At 28.2% G+C, this 21698-nt stretch overlaps 1 protein-coding gene across 5 annotated transcripts in view; it reads right to left on the bottom strand.

The window, feature by feature from the left end:
- The window catches only part of LOC123290557 (polypyrimidine tract-binding protein 1), a 740982-nt gene that overhangs the window by 36860 nt on the left and 682424 nt on the right, over positions 1 to 21698 (bottom strand). For all 5 annotated transcript variants that reach the window (XM_044870781.1, XM_044870779.1, XM_044870780.1 and 2 more), the window contains one exon: positions 20432 to 20578. In XM_044870781.1, the coding sequence (XP_044726716.1) occupies positions 20432 to 20578 (147 nt within the window). The remainder of the gene's footprint in view (positions 1 to 20431; positions 20579 to 21698) is intronic.

Below are 21698 nucleotides of genomic sequence, written 5' to 3'. Positions count from 1 at the left end.
TTAAGCCTTACTTTTTGTTGTTGAATTTTTTATAATGAGAGTAAAACTTTTTGTTCTAACCAAACTAAGACTTATGACTTTTAAATTATTAAAACTACATTATAAATATTAATTTAAATTATTAAAATTACCAACAATTAGAGGTACATGCTTTTGTTGAAAAGTTGTGCAATAGTTTTTTAACCAGTTTCTTTCTCAAAAACATCAAGTGATTAAAGTTCCACAATGGTGAGATTTGGATACGAGTAGTTTTTCCTAAAGTGATCATTATTTTTCAGTATTTTGTAGACATTTTTCCCTACAGTTATTTAATATATTTATTCCACCAAACATTATATTTAATATACATTATATTTTTTGAAAGTTTCAATTTGATAAAGCATTTAAAACTGTGAAGGTGAAAATTGAGTAGGAAGATTTGTTTCTAGTTAAGGCATAAAAACACACCACTTAATAATTTTGATAAGGATTTGTTTCGATTGCAAAAGTTCTATATTCTTGCCGCGAATTCAAATATACAGCTAAAAATTAACATTTCCATAGCAAATTTCTATTTGTATAAAAATTATTTTTGGCGTATCGTTTGGATCACACATCACCAATAAAAATTAACAATTTTAAAATTGTAAAGACATATTCAAAATATTTTAAAGTAATCGTTTATTTTAATGATTACAACATTTTAATGAGGAAATATATAAAAAAGGATGTATTCAATGTAAGAGTATAAAAAGAGATAGACGTATTATCTACATAAAATGTGAAAATGCATGTTATAGATGATATTTTAACAACATAAATGAAATTACTCAATTGAGCACATAAAATCTACACAAATGATCATATAATTAACGGGTAAACAGTTAAAAATTGTAAAATGAAATGAAATTGTTAGTTTATCGGTATCGTTACCGTGAAAATTGTTTCATTTTATATAGAAACATGTTATTTATATTACATTTTCTCTTCAAGCCATAGGTACTATACTTTTAAATGTACAATGTGTGCCAAACTAACTTACAAACTTTGAACCCGTTAGCTTAAACCCGTCGCGTTATGAGCTCATTTTGCTCAAGCTCGATTTATAGCATAAATAATATAATTTTTTTTTTTTTAATTATGAATTTTCAAATTTTTTCAATCTATAGTTTTTAAAAAATTAATTTTTTTCTAGTCCTTTAGAAATTAGTTAGAATTTCTCTCTTCAGAAGAGTAAAGGTGTAAGCAAAAAATATTAAATTTTCGAGCCTTTTAGATTAACTTTTGGAAATTTGTTTGGAAAATTTCGAGCAAGTTTGTACTTTCGTTAGTTAAATACCAGTCTAAATCAGTAAATTAAAAAAGCTTGTCATAGATATATGTTGAAATTAGTTAAAATGAGTTTAATTATTTAGATTATCATTCTGTTCTAATATTTTCACTCTCAAACAATATTCATTAATCACGTAATGAAACTGTGCAGAACGCGTAAGCAAATCTCTCATCAAACGACTAAAGATTACGGCTGACGCGAGTGCTGACGGGTTAAACTAATTTTTCACTTAATTGAATATCGTTGTAGATGATAAAACTGTAAATAAATATTTTCATCTTAAAAATATTACATTTTTTAGTTAATACTTCTTTCTAATAACGTTAGTTTGAAACTTTAAAAGTATGATATAAGTTAAAAATTATAGTTAAAAGACACTTTATGAAATACGGATGAAAAGTAAACTTAAATTTTTACATCCAATCTAAAGTATGCTCTATTTGCAAACTTTATAAAATCTCATAACTTTATAGATTATTTAAATGTTTCAAACGTTTTTAAAACATCAGGAATTAGAAAAGCAACAGATATCGAGCAGTTACGCGCATTCAAATTTAAAAATCAGTTTGTATTTTTACAAAAAAGACGTAAATTCGACGTTATTACTTTTACGTGCAAAACTATTTTGAAAAAAAATCTTTTGAAAACAATACTTCTTAAAAATTTCGTTTTAAACATTTTCTAAATTTCCAATATCCAATATTCTTAAAAGTTTAACGAACGAATGATACTTTGAAGGCCAATTGTGACTATAATTTTTCCATAATTATTTTATAAGTTCAAAAAGCTTTTCAACTGCCCAAGCTGCCATTTTTGAACTATTCAAGTTTTTAAATATTCAAAATTTGGGAATAAGTTTTATACCAAAATTATTTAGGAATATTGTAAAAAAAAATTGTGAAGGCTACATTTCACGTAAAATGTTTGTTTGTTTGCCGAAATAATTCACTCCATTCCTAAAATTCAAGATGGAGGAATTCACGCTTAGGAATCCGTGTAGGATAACTGAAGTGAATAGTTCGGAGGGTGACATGAAAAGACAAAAGTGGGCAGGATATAAAAAATTTTGCGAAATTAAAACGCAAAACTATGAGCTCATGGATAAAATTAATTTTTTTTTTGTAACATGATATCGCATTTTTGTCCATATAAGTTTAGAACATTCTGTAAACATTCAGATATTTATCTCTTTAGAATATCTCTTTTTAAAAGCATCTCACATTGGTAGTAAACGATATTTATTTTAACAACTTTGTTATTGTTCTTTCACTTTGAACAAATTTCCCCCCATTTACTGTATACTTCTACAACTCTTTTGTGAAAAAAAACCATCGAGTCAATGTTTTATATGGTTCATACAATTTCCATAAAAACCTATTTTCACACTTGTATTTTAAAATCGTTAAAATAATGTATATGTTTTAGGAATTAGTTTTTGTGTGAAAGAAGTTTGTAAAACCATCAGAAGAGAGTAGATTTGAACCATTACTTTTTCTAATCTGTATATGTAACCTATTGGTAAAGGTGTTATAAGTTTAGTCGTAATCTTGTAATGGCCAGCATATTAATCATAGAATAAAGTAGCTAAAGCTAGCCAAAGAGTGAATAATTTGTGAGCTTAATGACTAGAAGCTAAATTCATATAAAGAAGTTTTGCTGAGGTCGAGTTCGTAAATGAGCAACATTGGTCAATTAGGTCTTGGGTCCGTAGGCCCCATTTTGTAAACCGTTAGAGATAGAAAAAAGTTTAAATGTAAAAAATGTTCATTAAAAAAATAAACAATTTTTGTTTGAAATTTTTTTTTCGTAAACTTCACTATTTATTTTATATATGTGACATGTATGTATGTGTAATGTGACCGAGTAATCAACCCTTCTTATACATGGTATTTCAACAATTAACTCAGTCAAATGTTTGTTTTCACTTGTTCCTAAATGAATTTAGTTTTTCCCAATAATGAAATATTTGATGAAATCCAAAAATTTCTAAACAATATAAGAGATGAAAGCAAACATGGGAAAAAATTGATCAAAAGCGCAAGCAATTTATTCTGGTAGCTTTAGAAATAGGTACATATATTATTAATTATTTATAAATATTCCTCTATCGTTTTCACAGTATTAATGTTATATATGGTGTAGTGTTGCTATACAGCTAAAGGTTGCTTATTTAGCTCATTACAGTATTACACCCTTTTCTCTCTGTGCTTATTCATTTGTTTCAGTTACTTTTTACATTTACAAGATGATTCATTGATGAATGTACAAACAGAGTTATTTTAAGTATACAAGAAAGTGCATAAATATTAAAACTATCTCCCATTTTTTAAATTATCTCCTATAATTTATAGACAGATATTGGTAAAAGTAAAGTCATTATAAAATATCTTAAAAAACACATTATGCTTTTTTGCGATAAAATGATTTTTTTGTATTTAAAGAAATTATTTTCTACTATTTAGTTCAGCTCTTTAAAAAAGAGAGTATTTTATTTTTTTAAAACTATTATTTATTTTGTGTTTTTTAGTTTTTTTATATTTATTCATCAAAAATTCAGTATAAATATGGTGGGAGCGCAAGTAAATGTATATGTTTTCAGAAATGGAATTGTTAATCCAGAATAATCAAATGAACTTATTAAATTATTGTATAGTCATCGATCCTTGATAAGTATACCAAATTTCGAGTTAAATCGACGTTTTGAAGGGAGTCAAAATCATGTCTGAAATTTCCGATACATACTAACATACGTATGAAGCTAATAAAAGCATGTTAACAGGATTTTAAAGGGTTTTTTGAGCAATTTCAATAAATCAAAATGAAATATTAATAAATATTTCCGTTCAATCCTTTAAGATAGTATTATCGGTATTAAACTTTGCATTCAGAATTTAATTAAACGTGGCATAGTTGTCCATTATTATATCATAATTAACCAGTAAAATTTCTAGGGGCCTTCAGAGAACTGAAAATTTGAACGTCCAGTTTTGTGAATTAAAATAAAATCGGTGATTTCCCATAAGGATCAATGTTAAAATATCATCAAAATATCTTTTTTCCAGTTCTCTGAAGGCCCCTAAAAATTTAACTGGTTAATTATGATATAATAAAGGACAACTATGCCAAGTTTAATTAAATTCTGAATGCAAAGTCTTATACCGATAGTACTACCTTAAGATAATTTAAAAAATCGAATATTATCATCGTTGCCATAGAAAATATTTAAAATTTAGTTTCACACCTTCTGTCGAGCTTCTTTAAAAAACGATTACCAAATTTTTATTGAAAGTTTTTAATACAAGAATAATAAATTCTCCTGAATAATTGAATTTTATTGTAATTTAGATAAATATGATAGACATACAGAATTTAGTTCGAATGAGAAAATATACACACACATAAGTGGAATGTAGAGGGGTTTAAATATTTATACCCACATGCTATAGACGCTCTATTATCTTTTAAAAATGTTTTTAAAACATTATTATACAAGCGGAAAAATACCGGAGGGTGGAAAATACGGTTATATTATGATTATGATTATAATAACACTAATTATTATTTGCTTTATTTTTGTGTGAAATAACATTTTATTATATGGAAAAAGTATTATTAACAATAAAATTACTATATACCTCTATACACGTAGAGTATGTTTTTACTACATTCGTATGAAAGAAGGTATAGTATAATTCTACCTTACCAACATATCAACTCATTAGTTAAAAACAGTATGTGGTAGGTAGAGATAATACGATCCTTTAATTATGTTATTAATTTATTTTCTTTTTTTTAATAATTATTAATTATAATTAAATTCAATATACCTATGTAAGTAAGTATCTTATGTATTTTAATTACAAATGTCGCGGTTATTTGAACAGAAAGTCTTTATTAATGAACGAAAGGTGTTTTCTGGGAATCAATACAGATTTCAGTTTCATGAATTCATTACGTTCCAAAAATGTTTCAAAAATTAATTAACCTGTAATTTCAAAAAAATGCGGGTTTTTCCTTGGAAGTTAGCTCTCCCCAAACTGAATCGATTTTAAAATTTATTAGAACACTTTCCATTTAATTACCTTTCAAACAAAAAGAAAATCAAAATTTAGGAGCCACGATGCTACGGACAGACATTCAGAAACACATGGACTGACACACATAGCGACCAAACTTAGGACTCCCTCTCTTTTTGCGGGTACAATTCGGTTTTTCCAACAAGACGAATGTATAAATTCATTATTAGGACGATCGTCATTATTAGGACGACGTCACAATTTTGATATATGACAAAGGGAAGTATATGAAATTTATTACAGTATGTAACACGAGAGTTAAAAAATTTAAATTTTCAAATCAAAGATTTTCTAAAAGTCAAATCTTTAAAAAATTTATTATTTATTTCATACAAGACAGTATAGATACAAAATTCCGTTTTTATGACATATAAAAATCAAACTTTTAAACTTTGTCTTGTTTATGATATAAAAATTAAATTAAATTATAGGATAGGTATCGCAATATAGAAAATGTGGCAAAATTTGATATAAGGGGGGGAGAGAAGTCTGAACACCTTGATGGTTGTAATATACTGATAATGATTTTAATGTTTTTGTATACTTCATATAAAATTTAGGGTAAATATTTCTCATCCTTTTCACCCTCAGTACCAAGTGCCAAAGCATGTGCAAAACTAACAAGTGAAAACAAACAATTGATTGAGTTAGTTGTTGAAATACCATGCATAGACAGTGTTGATTACTCTATCACAAAACATATACATACATGTCACACATACATAACTGATATTCCCATATAATACATACTATACAATTTACGCCTAATTTGCGCCCTCACGGGTAAACAGTGATGTTTATGAAAAAATATTTTAAACAAAAGTTGTTTATTTTTTTATAAGGAACATTTTTTACAATTAAACTGTTGTGTTGACAGACAGACAGACAACCGAAAATGGACTACTTAGGTGATTTTATGAACACCTATACCAAAATTTTGTTCATGGCATCAATATTTTTAAGCGTTACAAACTTGGGATTAAACTTAGTATACTTTGGTATATTTCATATACATGATATAAAAGTTGAACTATTTAAGTTACAAATTCGACGATTTTCGGCAGAGATTCTGCGAAATTCAGCTGTTTTAAATTTGGGTATAATTTTGTGTTTATAAAAAACTTTTGAGGTTTTTTTTTTCTGTGAAAACTTTTTGTTAAAAAATTATAAACACTATTAAATTTTAGTTTTAAGTTAAAAAAATGAAAAATATAGAAGATAAAAACGTAGTCATTTCACATATTATTGGTGTTACTAGCCAGAGCCAGAGCCAGTAATTTGGACGAACAAGAATGAGACATAACACACAACTCGTGACTATTTTTTAACTACGTGAGTGCAATATTATTATTTTATTTATTTATTTTTTGCTCATTTTTTCCATAATAATTTCATTTTAACCTCCCTTAGATGGAAAATAATAACACAAACAACCAGCACAAGCAGCCAACAACTCGCTATGGTTAGCAATGTGGAATATATAAGCAAGCAATTAACTGGTCCATAGAGAGTAATAAAATTTGTGGTATTTCGTTTAAAATATAAAATACTATGAGTTGTGTTTTATAACACACATTCAATCTTTGCATCTTAGAGTATCTATAATAATATGTAGAACAGGGAATAATAAGTAGATCAATCTGGCTGTATACTTTAGGGTGGCCGAAAAAAGAGAAAATTTTTTTTTTGAGACTCCTATGAAATATGTTAGTTTATCATGATTTAAGAGCGCCTTCCATATGATGGCTCAAAAAAGAGGTGGCACGAAATTATTGAAAATTACCAAAATCAACGAAAATCGGTTTTTTTTTAACCGACTTCAAACAAAAACGGAGAAGGTTATCAATTCGACTGTATTTTTCATATATTTTTTTTTATGTACATTACCTCCGAACTTTTGACTGGGTGAACCGGTTTTGATGATTATTCCATTTCATTTTGGTCCAGTTCTGACAACGGCATCCATAAGAAAACCATAAAAGTCTTAAATTTGCATTAAGTATGTACGACAAGAGAACGAATAACTCAATATCACGTCAACCGATTTCGATGATTCTTTTTTTAGTGACAAATTAGTTAGTGTACTTCAGATTCATTAAAAATCACAAAATAAACAAAAAGAAAACCGACTTCAAAAAAAAAAACTATTCCAAAACAAATTAATATGCACTAAAAAGTAAAAGAATAACGATAATTTAATGTAGTTAAAATTATGGCTATTTTTATCGTTATTTTTTTACTTTTTAGTGCATATTAATTTGTTTTGGAAAAGTTTTTCTTTTGAAGTCGGTTTTCTTTTTGTTAAAAGTTTTTTTGTTATTTTAAATTTTTTTTCTCGTTGTGGCAGTATTTTATACAATACAAATGATAAAGACCCTTAAAATTTCAAATCGATATTTTGAGTAACTTTTAAATATCGAAGTAAAAACTTGAAATTTTCAGGGTCTCATCATTTAGATTAGAAAAAATAGGGAAATAATAATAATAAAACAAAAAATAAATAATAAATTTTTTATGAAATAATTGCAACTACACTGACTTAAACCTTATTAAAGACTCATCCATATTCAGAGGTAAATATTCTAAAGTTTAATCTCTATGATGAACTAACTAGCTCACAGAAAAATTATACAGTTTGTCTAGGTTAGCAGTGCTCACTGCATATATCTACTGTATTATGCGAAGCTTTGGAAAGCTTTTATAAGATCGTTTATCAACATCATGTGTGTGTTAGTCTGTGAGTGATTGTGTGTGTATTGCTTTCGTAACACGAGTTGAGTAGAGGCGTAAAAACCTACAGTAATATAGACGAATGTTGAGTTAAAACATATAATATATATATATATATATATATATTTATTTTTATATATATATATATATATATATATATATATATATATATATATATATATATAAAACGAAATAATTTTTATATATTTTTACATCAATTTGAACTTCATAATTAGATGTAGTATTTAACAGCATTTAAAAAAATTTATTATTTTATTTTCATTTAAATAAAAATCACATTTTTTATTTTATTTCTATTTTAAGATTTTTTTTTAGTTGAATAGCTAAACCAACATTTGATTCTTTATTATTTAAACCTAGAAGTTTAAATAATAAGATTACAACTCAGTACCGTGTTGATACTATTTAATTGATTTGTTTCTTCGATTTTCAACGAAATTTAAAAATTCTCAATTCTTTCACAAATGTGTGAAATCAATAGTAATTTCCATATTAAAAAAAATAGCTCTATTCGTGCGGAATTTCGCACCCGTAGTTACCGTAATTCGTGGTTATCTTGAATCCGTGGCTAAAAACAATAAACAATAAATTTCGTAGAAAAGTGGTGGAAAAAATCAAAAATTCTTAAATTAATATTAGGAGAAAATGTATTAAAAATAGTAAATATGTCTAGAATATTAGAAGAGCATCTGTAAAAACTAATATGTTTGCCTACTAATGTTTTGAGTATTATATGTCTGGAGTATTTTTAAAAGCTAATATATTTGCCTAGTAAATTTGTTATATTTTTTCGTTAAAATTCTTTGTCTTGCTTGTTTTTTTTTCCTAAGCGGTACATTTTTAGACCGTGATCATATTTTTTTTCAAACTTAGGTATAAGCTTGAAAATGAGGGGTGAAGAAATAAGTAAGGTAAGGGTAGGACAGAAAAAAAACTTGCTAATATAATAAGATGAATTTAACAGAAAAACGGAATTGTTGGGATCCAAACACCACTAAATTAAGAAAACTAAGATTTTGCTTTTACGAAAAGTATGTTAAATTATTTTAGTATAAAGATAAAAAAAATAGCTCTTTAATTACAAACTAGGCCATTTAGTAAAGTGGTAGATGGTAGATTAAGATTAACTGTGGAAATTTAAATTAATAATGTTCATTTTTATTTCGAGTGTTCAAAACCAAAGAAATTGAACAATGACAACGAAACTGAAAAACATACTAATTTTGGATATCGTATGGTTTTAGTAAGCTTTTGATTTTCGAGGCGCTCCATTATCATAGATCCTTCTGACTGAACGCATGATTTTTGATTTTGACTAGTGTCTTCGAGCTTTTTACATATTTCGATGAATATAAGTTAGGTTATATTGGCTTTCCACGAAGGGCACTCTTAGGCTATAGAGCCCATTGTGATACCATATGTGTTTTCCCACCTTTCCGCTGATAATATCATTTATCAGCTTCTCAATTTCAGAGGCTGAGTGCACCTCCTTCATGCATATACCATGCACTACACCAGCCCATCACAACTATTAATTAAATTAATTTTGTTGCGACGGCGGGAATCGAACCCGCTACCCTAAACATACCGCGGACGGAATTGGTAACGCCTTCGATGAATATAACTGGAACATATTTTTTATTTTGTAAATCAACTGAATTAAAATATTTTGTCCCACTTCTCTAATTAACACATAATAGTTACAACATAGCGTCTCATTACTGGCACCATTTTTAAGTTTGAAATGATGCTGATGATTTTGAAATTCCTCAGTAAAACGATACTTTTTGAACGCTTTATACGTAGGTGAATAAAAGCTAAATCTCTCGGTATCAATAATAAAAGTATATTAACAAGCAACAACAAAAAATGTATAATAGTTTGAAAAGTACAAACAAACGTGAATAAATTTTTTACAGTTTATGCAGCTGAATATTGTACTGGTTATTACCGTAAGTAAAAATTGTTTAACTTCATCACTTCTAGAATATTATTATGCACACTACTATTTTTCGAGTTGTTAGCACAAGTATAACTAACAAACTGCTTACTTGCACAGGTACTCAAATAAATTAACTAACCGAATATAAAAACTAACTTTCTACTAAAAAAGTTTTGTAATAAAAATATTTTCACTTCAATGTATCAAAATTATTATATTTTTTTACACTTGCAACAAAAAAAATTTATTCAGAAATATTTTTGTTTAATTATGATGGCTACTGCGGCGCTTCGTTTATTGTGACTAGTCGTGAAATAGTACATAGTAGAAAATTTTGATACATTAAGAACCAATTAGATTTGTTTGTTTCAATTATTAACAATGGCTTGTCCAAATCAAGAAAAGATTAACCAAACAAATGAAAATCACTAAAAGATTACAAAAACAAAGTTTATGCACATTAAAAAAAATTTACAACATCCGTGATCCGTAAATTCGTGTAAATCCGTGAGTCTATAATTCACGGAGGTTGATACAGCCAAACCCAATGGTATCATTTTAGGTTAGGTTAGGTTAGGTTAGGTTAGGTTAGGTTAGGTTATATTGGCTGCCCACGAAAGACACACTTACGCTATAGAGCCCATTGTCACACTATATATGTGTTTTACCACATATCCGCTGATAATTTCATTTATCAGCTCCTCAATTTCAGAGGCTTAGTGCACTTCCTTCATGCATATACCATGCACTACACCAGCCCATCACAACTATTAAATAAATAAATTTTGTTGCGATGGCGGGAATCGAACCCGTTACCCTATGCATACCGCGGACGGAATTGATTATGCTTTAACCAACTGAGCTATTATAAAGGCCTTAATTTTACCAAACCAGCATTTGGTTAATTATTGCTATCTTTGCTTGTTACGTTCTAAGGAAGAATATAAAGAAATTTTCTTAAGCTCATCAAAGCTTGAGTGATTTTTTTACAATAATTTTTATGTCAGTTTATTTATAGCAAAATTATTTTTGAAACAGCGGGTGTATTAGTCATTTTGTAAATGTATGATTTAAAAAGAGTGTTAAGAATTTTCTTAATAAAAACTAATTCAATTAAACTTTTCTCTATCTGTTAACTCTAGAAAATCAGTCTGCCACTTTTTTATGGGAAAAATTATAATCAATTGTAGAAATAGAAAATATAGAAACAAAAGTAATAAAACTTAAGTTTTAAAATTAACGTGTTCGAAACACTTGAATGCAACTATAAAATGCATTCGAAATGAAATGTTAATAAAAACGTGAAAATTTGCAAGTTAATGAATAATAATTTATAATACAAAGTAGAAAATTGAAAATATATTAAAAATACCTAAATGAAAACTAAAAATAAATTAACACGAAATACCTTTCGAAATGTTCAATTTAATTAGATTTTTGAATGTTTGGTAAAAACCAATATTTGCAGCCAGTCGTCTTTTTAAATATTTGTAAAGTTAAAATTGATATGGAAGCTTAAGAAAGTTAGTAGCGTTCAGGATAGTGGCTGAGCAAAGTGAGAATCAATCGTTAATATCCAGAAGGGTAAAAGAAATTCTAGAAGGAATACACCACAAATCTCCAGAAAATGTTAAGGCAATCCAAATAAGAATTTTTCCTTATCACGCAGATGTGTTGAAGAAATTTATATTAGAGCTAGTTATGAGCTGCCCAATCTCAAATATCCCATTCTTTTAAAATAAAATGATTGTCCTTGTAGAAAGAAAATGTACACTTTTCACCGGAAATAAAGGTATGATATTAGGAGGGTGCGTCAATTCAAATGAATTTTAATCTTATCATTTTAATTAGAAATTTAGAAAACATTATTCTACGTAAACATACTTTTAACATAACTCAATACTTAGAAATATCGATGTTATTTTCGATATTCGAACGAAGAAATACGTACAATAATAATTTATACACCTAAAGCATTGAAGTATATATACATATATGTATGTAGCTTAAAAGCACTTCGAACGATAGATATAATCTTTATAACAATAATATTTTAAGTTATACATATAAACTAGAAGAGATGATAACGTTTTATACGATATTCCCGTTTCTATAGGAACTGCCTGGCTGGCATGAAGGAAAACAAGGTTTTATTAGGGAATGATTTGCGATTGTAAACATACACAGATGGTACCTGCAAATAAATATATACCTTACTTCTATACATACAGCACACAGACTAGTAACATTTCATATCGATAAGCCCTTATACCGTACCATATACTTCCTGTCTGTTGAGATTATAGATATATATCTGTGTCCTTGTCTGTATACACTATGTGACGTATGTGGGTAATATCTTTGTGAATTTTCAATTGATTATTTAAAGCAGTCTTTCTCAAACGTTTGCTATTGTCTCAAATATTTTATTCCATTCGCGTTGCATAAAACAGATCGGGTATTTTCGCATAAACTAGAGTAACGTAAGGGTTACTTCAGATTTACGTAACTTCTCCGTTTTACACCTTTTTGATTTTTTTTCATGAAACACTTTTAAACTGTTAGATGGTCTTCCAACAATTCAAGTTAGCTTCAAGTCACAAGCCGCGTACTCTTAGAACAGATTATCTTATGTTTTGCAATTATAGACTATCATAATAGGTTGGCTGATAAGTCCCCGGTCTGACACATAGATGGCGTCGCTAGTATTAAATGCATATTATTTTTATATAGTACCAACCTTCAAATGATTCGTGTCAAAATTTGACGTCTGTAAGTCAATTAGTTTGTGAGATAGAGCGTCTTTTGTGAAGCAACTTTTGTTATTGTGAAAAAAATGGAAAAAAAGGAATTTCGTGTTTTGATAAAATACTGTTTTCTGAAGGGAAAAAATACAGTGGAAGCAAAAACTTGGCTTGATAATGAGTTTCCGGACTCTGTATTTTTTCCCTTCAGAAAACAGTATTTTATCAAAACACGAAATTCCATTTTTTCCATTTTTTTCACAATAACAAAAGTTGCTTCACAAAAGACGCTCTATCTCACAAACTAATTGACTTACAGACGTCAAATTTTGACACGAATCATTTGAAGGTTGGTACTATATAAAAATAATATGCATTTAATACTAGCGACGCCATCTATGTGTCAGACCGGGGACTTATCAGCCAACCTGTTATTAGGCCAGCGAAATTCTACATTGAATGATACATAACAATTTTTGATGAAAACCGACATCCTGATACGGAATAATATTCAAAAGTTTACAGTACTTACGCTTTTGGTATAGAATTTATATAGCTTTTTATTCGATTAGTTTAATTCTTAAATTTTTTGAAAATTTTTTCCACCGAAAAGGGATGCAAATAAATCGAAAAATTTCATTTCAACGAAAAATAAACAAAAGGGAACAATTCCATCAAAGTGATTTTTACAGTTCAATAATATTACTTGGAAAAAATATATAAATTTAAAATGTAGTTTAAAAGCATATTTTCCCTTTTAAAGATAAAATTATTCATTTTTCTTGTTTTGCAATTGGCAAGAATTATTCTGAACATGGCAGACGTTATCTTGAACCAACCTTACCCAACTGAGCCATAGTGAGGAAATTTGTGGTGGGTGCAGGCGCAAAAGAATAAAAAAAGTTCCATCAATTTTTATTAAATATGCAATTTTTATTATGCTCACAAATTTCAGTTTTTAAATTGGCTACGTGGCAGTTCCTGAGCGAATGTTTTTCATTATGTTACTAATTTTAAATTCAAAATATTGTGTTACTAATTTTAAACAAAAAATACCCGAATTAATATGAAAATAATTTGTATTTAGGGAAAAATTAAAATATTTATGATATTTATATTTTACACCAACACCCAAAAAATGTAGAACGTAAATTGATTTAAGTTTCCCTTGTAGACATATGAATCTCATAAACAAACTATATTATTATAACATCGGGGGAAAATTGTATATATTTTCTGGGCTATATACAGAAAATAAATATGAAACTATGTATATTCATGTACTTTGAAAATGTATATACTTATTTCGCGTCTCCATATACTTTTAAAAATTACTATTTATTATCACATGTATGCAAGTATAAAAATTATATTCCCAAATGACATCTTTGAATATTTGAAGCTCTGGCTCTTGTCTATTATAGTGATGCCACACGACGAGGCGATGAAATTTTTTTTCTTGCCTAAGCTCGACTTTACGATTTAATGTTTCTGGTATCCTCTAAACATGTGGCGTGAATGCATTGTTTCTGTCCTTGAGCAGGATCCGAATCAAACCATTTCAATGTGATGTCTGTGTGTTTGTGTGTACGTATGTGCGTATATTCATTCGGATTCTTTCGCCTCGATTATCTCGCGAACCAGTTATGACATTAACACGTGACTGGACTTATTCGACGCGTAATCGCGTATTTAAGAAAACAGCAGAAGAAAGAAAGAATACTTTTCAGCATAATTAGTTGAGCCATTTTTTAATATGGTAATGAAAAAACTGAATAAACAGAATCTGAAAGATTTCAAATACTGGCGTATAGCTTCTAGATATGTATTCAGCCAGTTTTGATTTAATAGTCATCATGGTGGTAATTATAGATAATCTCTGACCTTTAAATTGAAAGAAATGAAAAGGTAATAGAATTATGGGCGGGGGGGTTAGAATATTTTGATTTTATGTACATAAAATATTTGTGATAATTTGAATTGTGGTAGGAAGAATAAATTCGAATCGCTTTCTTGAAGAATAAGCTACTGTTTATTTCTCAAGCTACTGATTTGAGCAAAGTATTGGGGAGAAAAATCTCTACGTAAATTTAATTAACAGTTTTTTATAGCAGGCAAAACGAAGAAAATTATTGAAAAATGTTAAAATATCAATGAAATTGAAATGAAGATTTCAAGATTCAAAATATGAACGAAAAACTAAGCACCATTTCTCTAATATGTTGTTTATTCCAAAGTTGGTATTTGTTATAAATTTAACAATTTTTTTCAAGAAACAGGGTCTCATATAATCAGACTCACTTTTAAATTTAGTTCTTCAAGAACTAAATCAAGTTCTTCATGAAAATTTGGATTTTTTAAATCGGAAAAAGTCAATCATAGCTGAAAAATTCTTCGCACATATTTTAGTGACGACGTTATAGTAATCATTAAAAAAATGAACGAATTTTAAAATAAATATATTTATAATGATCGTGTATGTTCAACTGGAATTTGTTGCCTACATAAACGAACGATTTTATGGCTATTTACTAGCAAGAAGTTGGTAAACTGAGTTTGACGTCAAGTGCTCGAGTACCACTTAATATTTGACATAGTTGAAAGTTTAAAAAAATAAAAACTCGAAAACGTTACTGTGTAGTGTTATATGAATCGAAAATATATATTATTATTATTTCAACATTTTTATGTTTATAAAAATTTACTTATATTTACATACATTTTCACAACAAACTAAAAATAGTTTTTCCTCAATCTGTGAAGTAGAAGTACAGTTGATTTACATAAACAATTTTTATACCATGTATATATGAAATATACATAGTACACTAAGTTTAGTCCCAAGTTTGTAACGCTTAAAAATATTGATGCTACGAAAAAAATTTTGATATAGGTGTTCATAAAATAATCTAATTAGTCCATTTCCGGTTGTATGTCCGTCTGTCTGTTTGTCAACAAGATAATTAAAAGACGACAAGAGATATCAAGCTGAAATTTTTATAACGTGCTCAGGACGTAAAAAGTGAGGTCGAGTTCCTAAATGAGTAACATGGGGCAATTGGGTCTTGGGTCCGTAGGACCCATCTTGTAAACCGCTAGAGATAGAAAAAAAGTTTAAATATTAACTTTTGTTTGAAACATTTTTTTGTAAACATCACTGTTTACCCACCAGTGCGCAAATTAGGCACAAATTATATAGTATGTATTATATGGTAATATCAGTTATGTATGTGTGACATGTATATATGTGTAATGTGACAGTGTAATCAACACAGTCTATACATGTTAGTTCAACAATTAACTCAGTCAATTGTTTGTTTTCACTTGTTCGTTATAAATTTCATTGAGGAAATGTTTAGTACACACAACGGACTTGATAAAATACTTAAATCTTGCGTGCAAAGACGTGTTTACTCGATTTCAAGTTTTTCATGTAAATTTATTTAAAGCGTATTCGTAACATAAAAATTCAGTTCAATGTGATATGTGCCGTTTATACAGATTTCTTATATTTGTAACAATAAATTTTTTACTAAATTTAGTGTTCTTACATGCTGAAAGTTATTTATCGAAAGTTATATAACTATGACATGTGATCTATAGAATTGCTTACTGTTCATATGACGTCTTACTTTTTACTGGTGACTTAAAGTTACAGTGAAGGGATAGAGGCATGAGGTATAATTTTAACATATAAATAATTACTATGGAAATGAATGGTCAAACAAACCTGGCTCAATTCATCAATTACAAAATTTCAACTACGCCCTAAAAAGCGTTTTCTTCATCTCGCAAACCCCTTTCTCTTTTTTCCACATTTTCATGCATTGCTATTCACTTTTGAGCTATGGTTCAAATTTCAAGTCTCTAGCTCATCGGGAAGTTAGGTTAAAATCAATTACAACATTTCACCCGGACATATACAAAAATCGAGTTAATAAAAACATGTTCATATTGAAAACACGCTTTATTGCATTAAAAAAGGGATAATATTTTTAGCTAATATAAGTAACGCATGTATAGAGTACCCACCGCTTTGAATTTTACAAAACAATTAAAATTACTATCCATTTTTGGTGAAACAAAACCTGTTTTTTTTTTAGTTTCTTTTTAAACTATAATTCATTTAGTAACTGATGTATCCATCTTCTAATTAAATTCTGGAGATTTTGGGAAGTTTTAATTTTCTAGCAGTTCGGTAGCCCTCAAAGATAAGTGCTGCTAGAATTTTCTAGAAGAAACGATGTATATTTTTGTGATATCAAACTGGTCCAGCCAAAAGGTTAGAAATTCTTTTACGACGCTTTTACAACAAAATTTGTGACTATAAGAACGTGTATTCACAATGACATTCACGTTATATGTACAAAATAATTCATGTTGCAAGGACAACTATTTTATAGTAAAATACAAACAAAGTCTATAAAAATTGTTTTAAAGTATGTACGGTACCATAATATTTTGTTGTATTTGTGTGTAATGTTATGTGAGTTGATAGTTAGATTTTTATAGTAACAAACGTAGTCTCAGTAGTAAAATTATTATTTGTATACAACTGTAAAAACTGTAAAATAATTTTTTTAACGTATTTAATATTATATAGTCCTCGCTATATTGTGTATTAAACGTAGTATTTAAAAAAATACGTTAGCACTTACGTACGTAACAACGTTGTAACACATAATGTAGCATGTAAACAGGATGTACAAAAAATTAATTCATGATCTGTACACAATTGAATAAGATAATAAGATTACGATAACGATAGGTGATGAACAGTAAAAATGTATTAAAAGAAAATTTTATTTAAAGGCTAACAAATTTAACTTAGTTTTTCTAATTTACTGATTTTTTACTCACAGAGAACTGACAGGCAGGCAAAAAAAACTTGTTAAGGTGCTTGTCTCAGTTTCTGTTTCCTTTTCATACCACCTTCAGAAACTTACTGAAGATCTAAATGTACTCTCTGAAAAGACATTTAACTTTAAGCATTTTCCAGAAAGAAAAATATAGTTATGAGCTAAAGCAATAATTTTTCGTTGGCTGAGTTTCTGGAAGCCCAAGGAAGCCTAAAATAAAATCTCAGACTCTAATATTGGAAAATAAAAACATTGCAACGTTTGTCAAGCTTTCACGCAAAAACTACAGAATAGAATTGAATGAAACTTTACAATAATATAGCTCATACATCAGACTAAAACATGAACTATAATTTATAAAGATATATTTAAAATAAAAAAAAAATTAATTTGGCGATGACATTTTACTGCGCCATCTATGAAAATCATTCTAAAGCTAAATTAAATATTTCTGTAAAAATGAAGAAACGAGATACAATTTAAGGCCACCTGTTCTGATATACTTAATGAGTTATAACTATTTTACATTTAAAAAGGAATGGAAATTTCCAGTGTAATGGCAGGGGAATAAGTGATAGCAATGCAGGTGAAGGCCATAATGAGGTGGTCTTTATTTTTAAGCCCAGCGAAGCGGTTGAGTATCAAGGTAGTACATAATAAATTTTTTTTTATTTTCCGTCGTTTAGGATATATACTTAGAGTTCTTTCAAACCAAAGTGGCACTTAGCGTGAGAGAGTGTAGATACGAATGTACATTCATATACATCATACACTCTCTCTTGCTCGGTGCCACTTTGGTTTGATAGAACTTTACACCTATCCATGGAAATATTTACACAATTTTTTTAAGGTCGTATCTGGATAATGCAATATTAATTGACTACCTGTAATACTTTATGTGTACATTGTACATAGGTTAAAAAAGAGTTTTTTAATTTATTTACAAAAACAACTTTCAAAAATAAGTAAAGAAAAGAAAATTGATAGTGGCAGAGTTAAGTCATCGTACCTTAAAAGATTTTTATCTAGTTTTTTGCATTATAGTTTCCCTTTGAGATCGCCCATATTAGTTTGTTCAGTTGTAGCTAACTAGTTCACTCTATTAGTTCTTCTGCTATTTAAAAAGATTGAAATATTAAAAAATTATTAGATCGTTAATATAATTAATTAATTATAAATAAATTAAGGTTATAAGAAAATTTAAAGAACTAAGAGCAGAATTGTCGCTGAACAAGTTCGAATAGTTCACTTGAAAGAGCTCTAACTAATTGATTCACGAACTATATAAGCCTATTACTATCTTGTTTCATGATAAACATACTGTATGCAATACTGTATGGGAGTAAAATTTTATAACTTTTAATACTATGGATAGATGATGTTAAAATAAGCATAAACTATTTTTATTTATGTTATGTTATAAATGTACATCGTTTCGTGTATGTATGTATGCATGTATGTTTGTATATAAATGGTATGAAAATTTAAATTTTCCCATTTTCACGAGTGAATTATTTATGTAGTATATAATATACACATACATTTATGTATACTGTTAAATATGTAATATTAATAGGTTTGTTTACATTGAAGGTCAATATATACCACCTTTATACCACATACATATCATTTGAAATTGTACCATTGTGAAGGTGTCATTCACCATCTCTTTTTTTAATAATAATAGATAGAAATGCTTTGTAACTAATAAAAAAGCTACTTTTAGATAAATCAGATGTACCAACATAAATATTTTAGCTTCTTTTGCCAATTCTTAATATACAAATTTTAATTACTGAATTTTAAACTGTATTGTAGAAAAATTCAACTTATTAACGTGGGGTTAGTAAACTATTATGTTAACAGTCGCATTGACTATGAGACATTTGCTGGATTATGTAGAATTATAAAATTCAAGCATACTCTAAACGTAGAATTGACAAAAATGGGATTATAGTTAATTTCGGTATAAGAATATTGAAGGGACCAGCAATTATGGTCGTTATAACCGATGGTCGTTATAAAGGATTTGAATATTTTTATATTTAAAGTAAAAGTATGTGGATATGTACATATGTTGGTCGTTATTGCTGGCTATTTTAAATCGTCGCTGTAACCGATATATGGGACAAAATAAAAGTTAACTCTGTTAAAAGTAAAGGTTATAAGGTAAAAATAAGATTAAAATATAACTTTACTTAATTGAAAAAGTATGTATTTGCTTCTGTTGGCCGTTATAGTCGATATATCGGTTTATAATTCCAATGAATATTAATTGCTGTAGTCTTAGTTACATTAAAAGTTTAGCCGATACATTCATATATGGCGCCATTCATAAATTACTTTAAGGGAAGGAGAGAGAAGTGGGAGCCATGTCAAAATTCACCCTTTTAATTTAGGTTAAACTTTATTTTATCTATGGCTTTATGACTATAAAATCTAAACTAAAAATCAGTTATTTATCTCTCATGTTTCGCTAGAGAACTAGTCGCTGATATTGTGTTATAAATCGTTGTAATATCAATTGGAATTGTATTTCTAATTTTCGGCTTGATACTTCCGATTAAATTATAACTATATTATGGAAAGTAACTTAAAAATATTCAAATTATATAGAAAACAAACTTTAAAAAGTTTTTTTTTTTTTGGATACATTTTACTTAATATGAAATTATTCAGAACTGTAATTATTGTTTTTGTACCTCGGTAATAATTTTGGAATAATTTAGAAAAAAAAAGAAACCTACCTGATTCTTCCCTTTAAGAACAAGAACGTTTGTGACACGACCAAATGGAATACCTAAATGTATAATTTCCACTTCAGTCACATCATTTGGAATGTTACGAATATGAATGACTCGCGATGGCTTCCCTACGTTTGTCTCCATTTTAGCCTGCAACAAAAAAAAGAACAATAATAAATTACGAGTAGTTAATTTATGTCATAAATAATATAATAAATTATTTAATACATTTTTTCGGAAGTATAATTCGTATAAAACTGTCCTATAATTAAGAAATAAAGTAAAAATATTAGTTATGAAATTCAAGCAATATATCTCATAGCATTAATTATCAAGTGAGTAACAGAAAATTTTTACAAAAGATTGAAAATGTCTGTGGAAAATGGTTGGTCATTGATTTTGTTCTCAAAAAGGGGATATACAGTCGAACCTGGGTAAGTGAGAACTGGATAGGTGAGAAAAATATATAAGTGAGAGTAATAGCCAGGACCCGTCATTTTACGCTCCCAAAACCTCTATTAGAGAGAAACAGAAACCTCTGTAAGAGAGATTCGGTTTTCCATCATGCACCTCCGTAAGTGAGACTACTACTTACATATACCTCTATAAGCGACAGTTGAGCTTTTTATACCATGTATATATGAAATATACATAGTATTATAAGTTTAGTCCCAAGTTTGTAACGCCTAAAAATATTGATGCTACAAAAAAAAAATTGGTATAGGTGTTCATAAAATCACCTAATTAATCCATTTCCGGTTGTCCGTCCGTCCGGCCGTCCGTCTGTGGTCACGATTACTCAAAAACGAAAAGAGATATCAAGCTGAAATTTTCATTTACAGCGTGTTTAGGACGTAAAAAGTGAGGTCAAGTTCGTAAATGAGCAACATGGGTCAATTGGGTCATGGGTCCGTAGTACCCATCTTGTAAACCGTTAGAGATAGAATAAAAGTTTAAATGTAAAAAATGTTCCTTACAAAAAAATAAACAACTTTTGTTTGAAACATTTTTTTGTAAACATCACTGTTTACCCACGAGGGCGTTAATTAGGTACAAATTTTATAGTATGTATTAATATCAAAGTGAGTATCTTTTGTTATTTACGTGACGTCAAAAAAACAAACGAGTGCGCATCAACACTTGCGCATTATATGAGAATATCAGTTAAATATGTCAGATATATATGTATGTGAAATGTGACAGAGTTATCAACACTGCCTATACATGGTATTTCAACAATTAACTCAGTCAATTGTTTGTTTTCACTTGT

Source organism: Chrysoperla carnea, chromosome 1 (genome assembly GCF_905475395.1).
Source record: "Chrysoperla carnea chromosome 1, inChrCarn1.1, whole genome shotgun sequence".
NCBI lineage: Eukaryota > Metazoa > Arthropoda > Insecta > Neuroptera > Chrysopidae > Chrysoperla > Chrysoperla carnea.
This window is presented reverse-complemented; position numbering and strand designations above follow the sequence as displayed.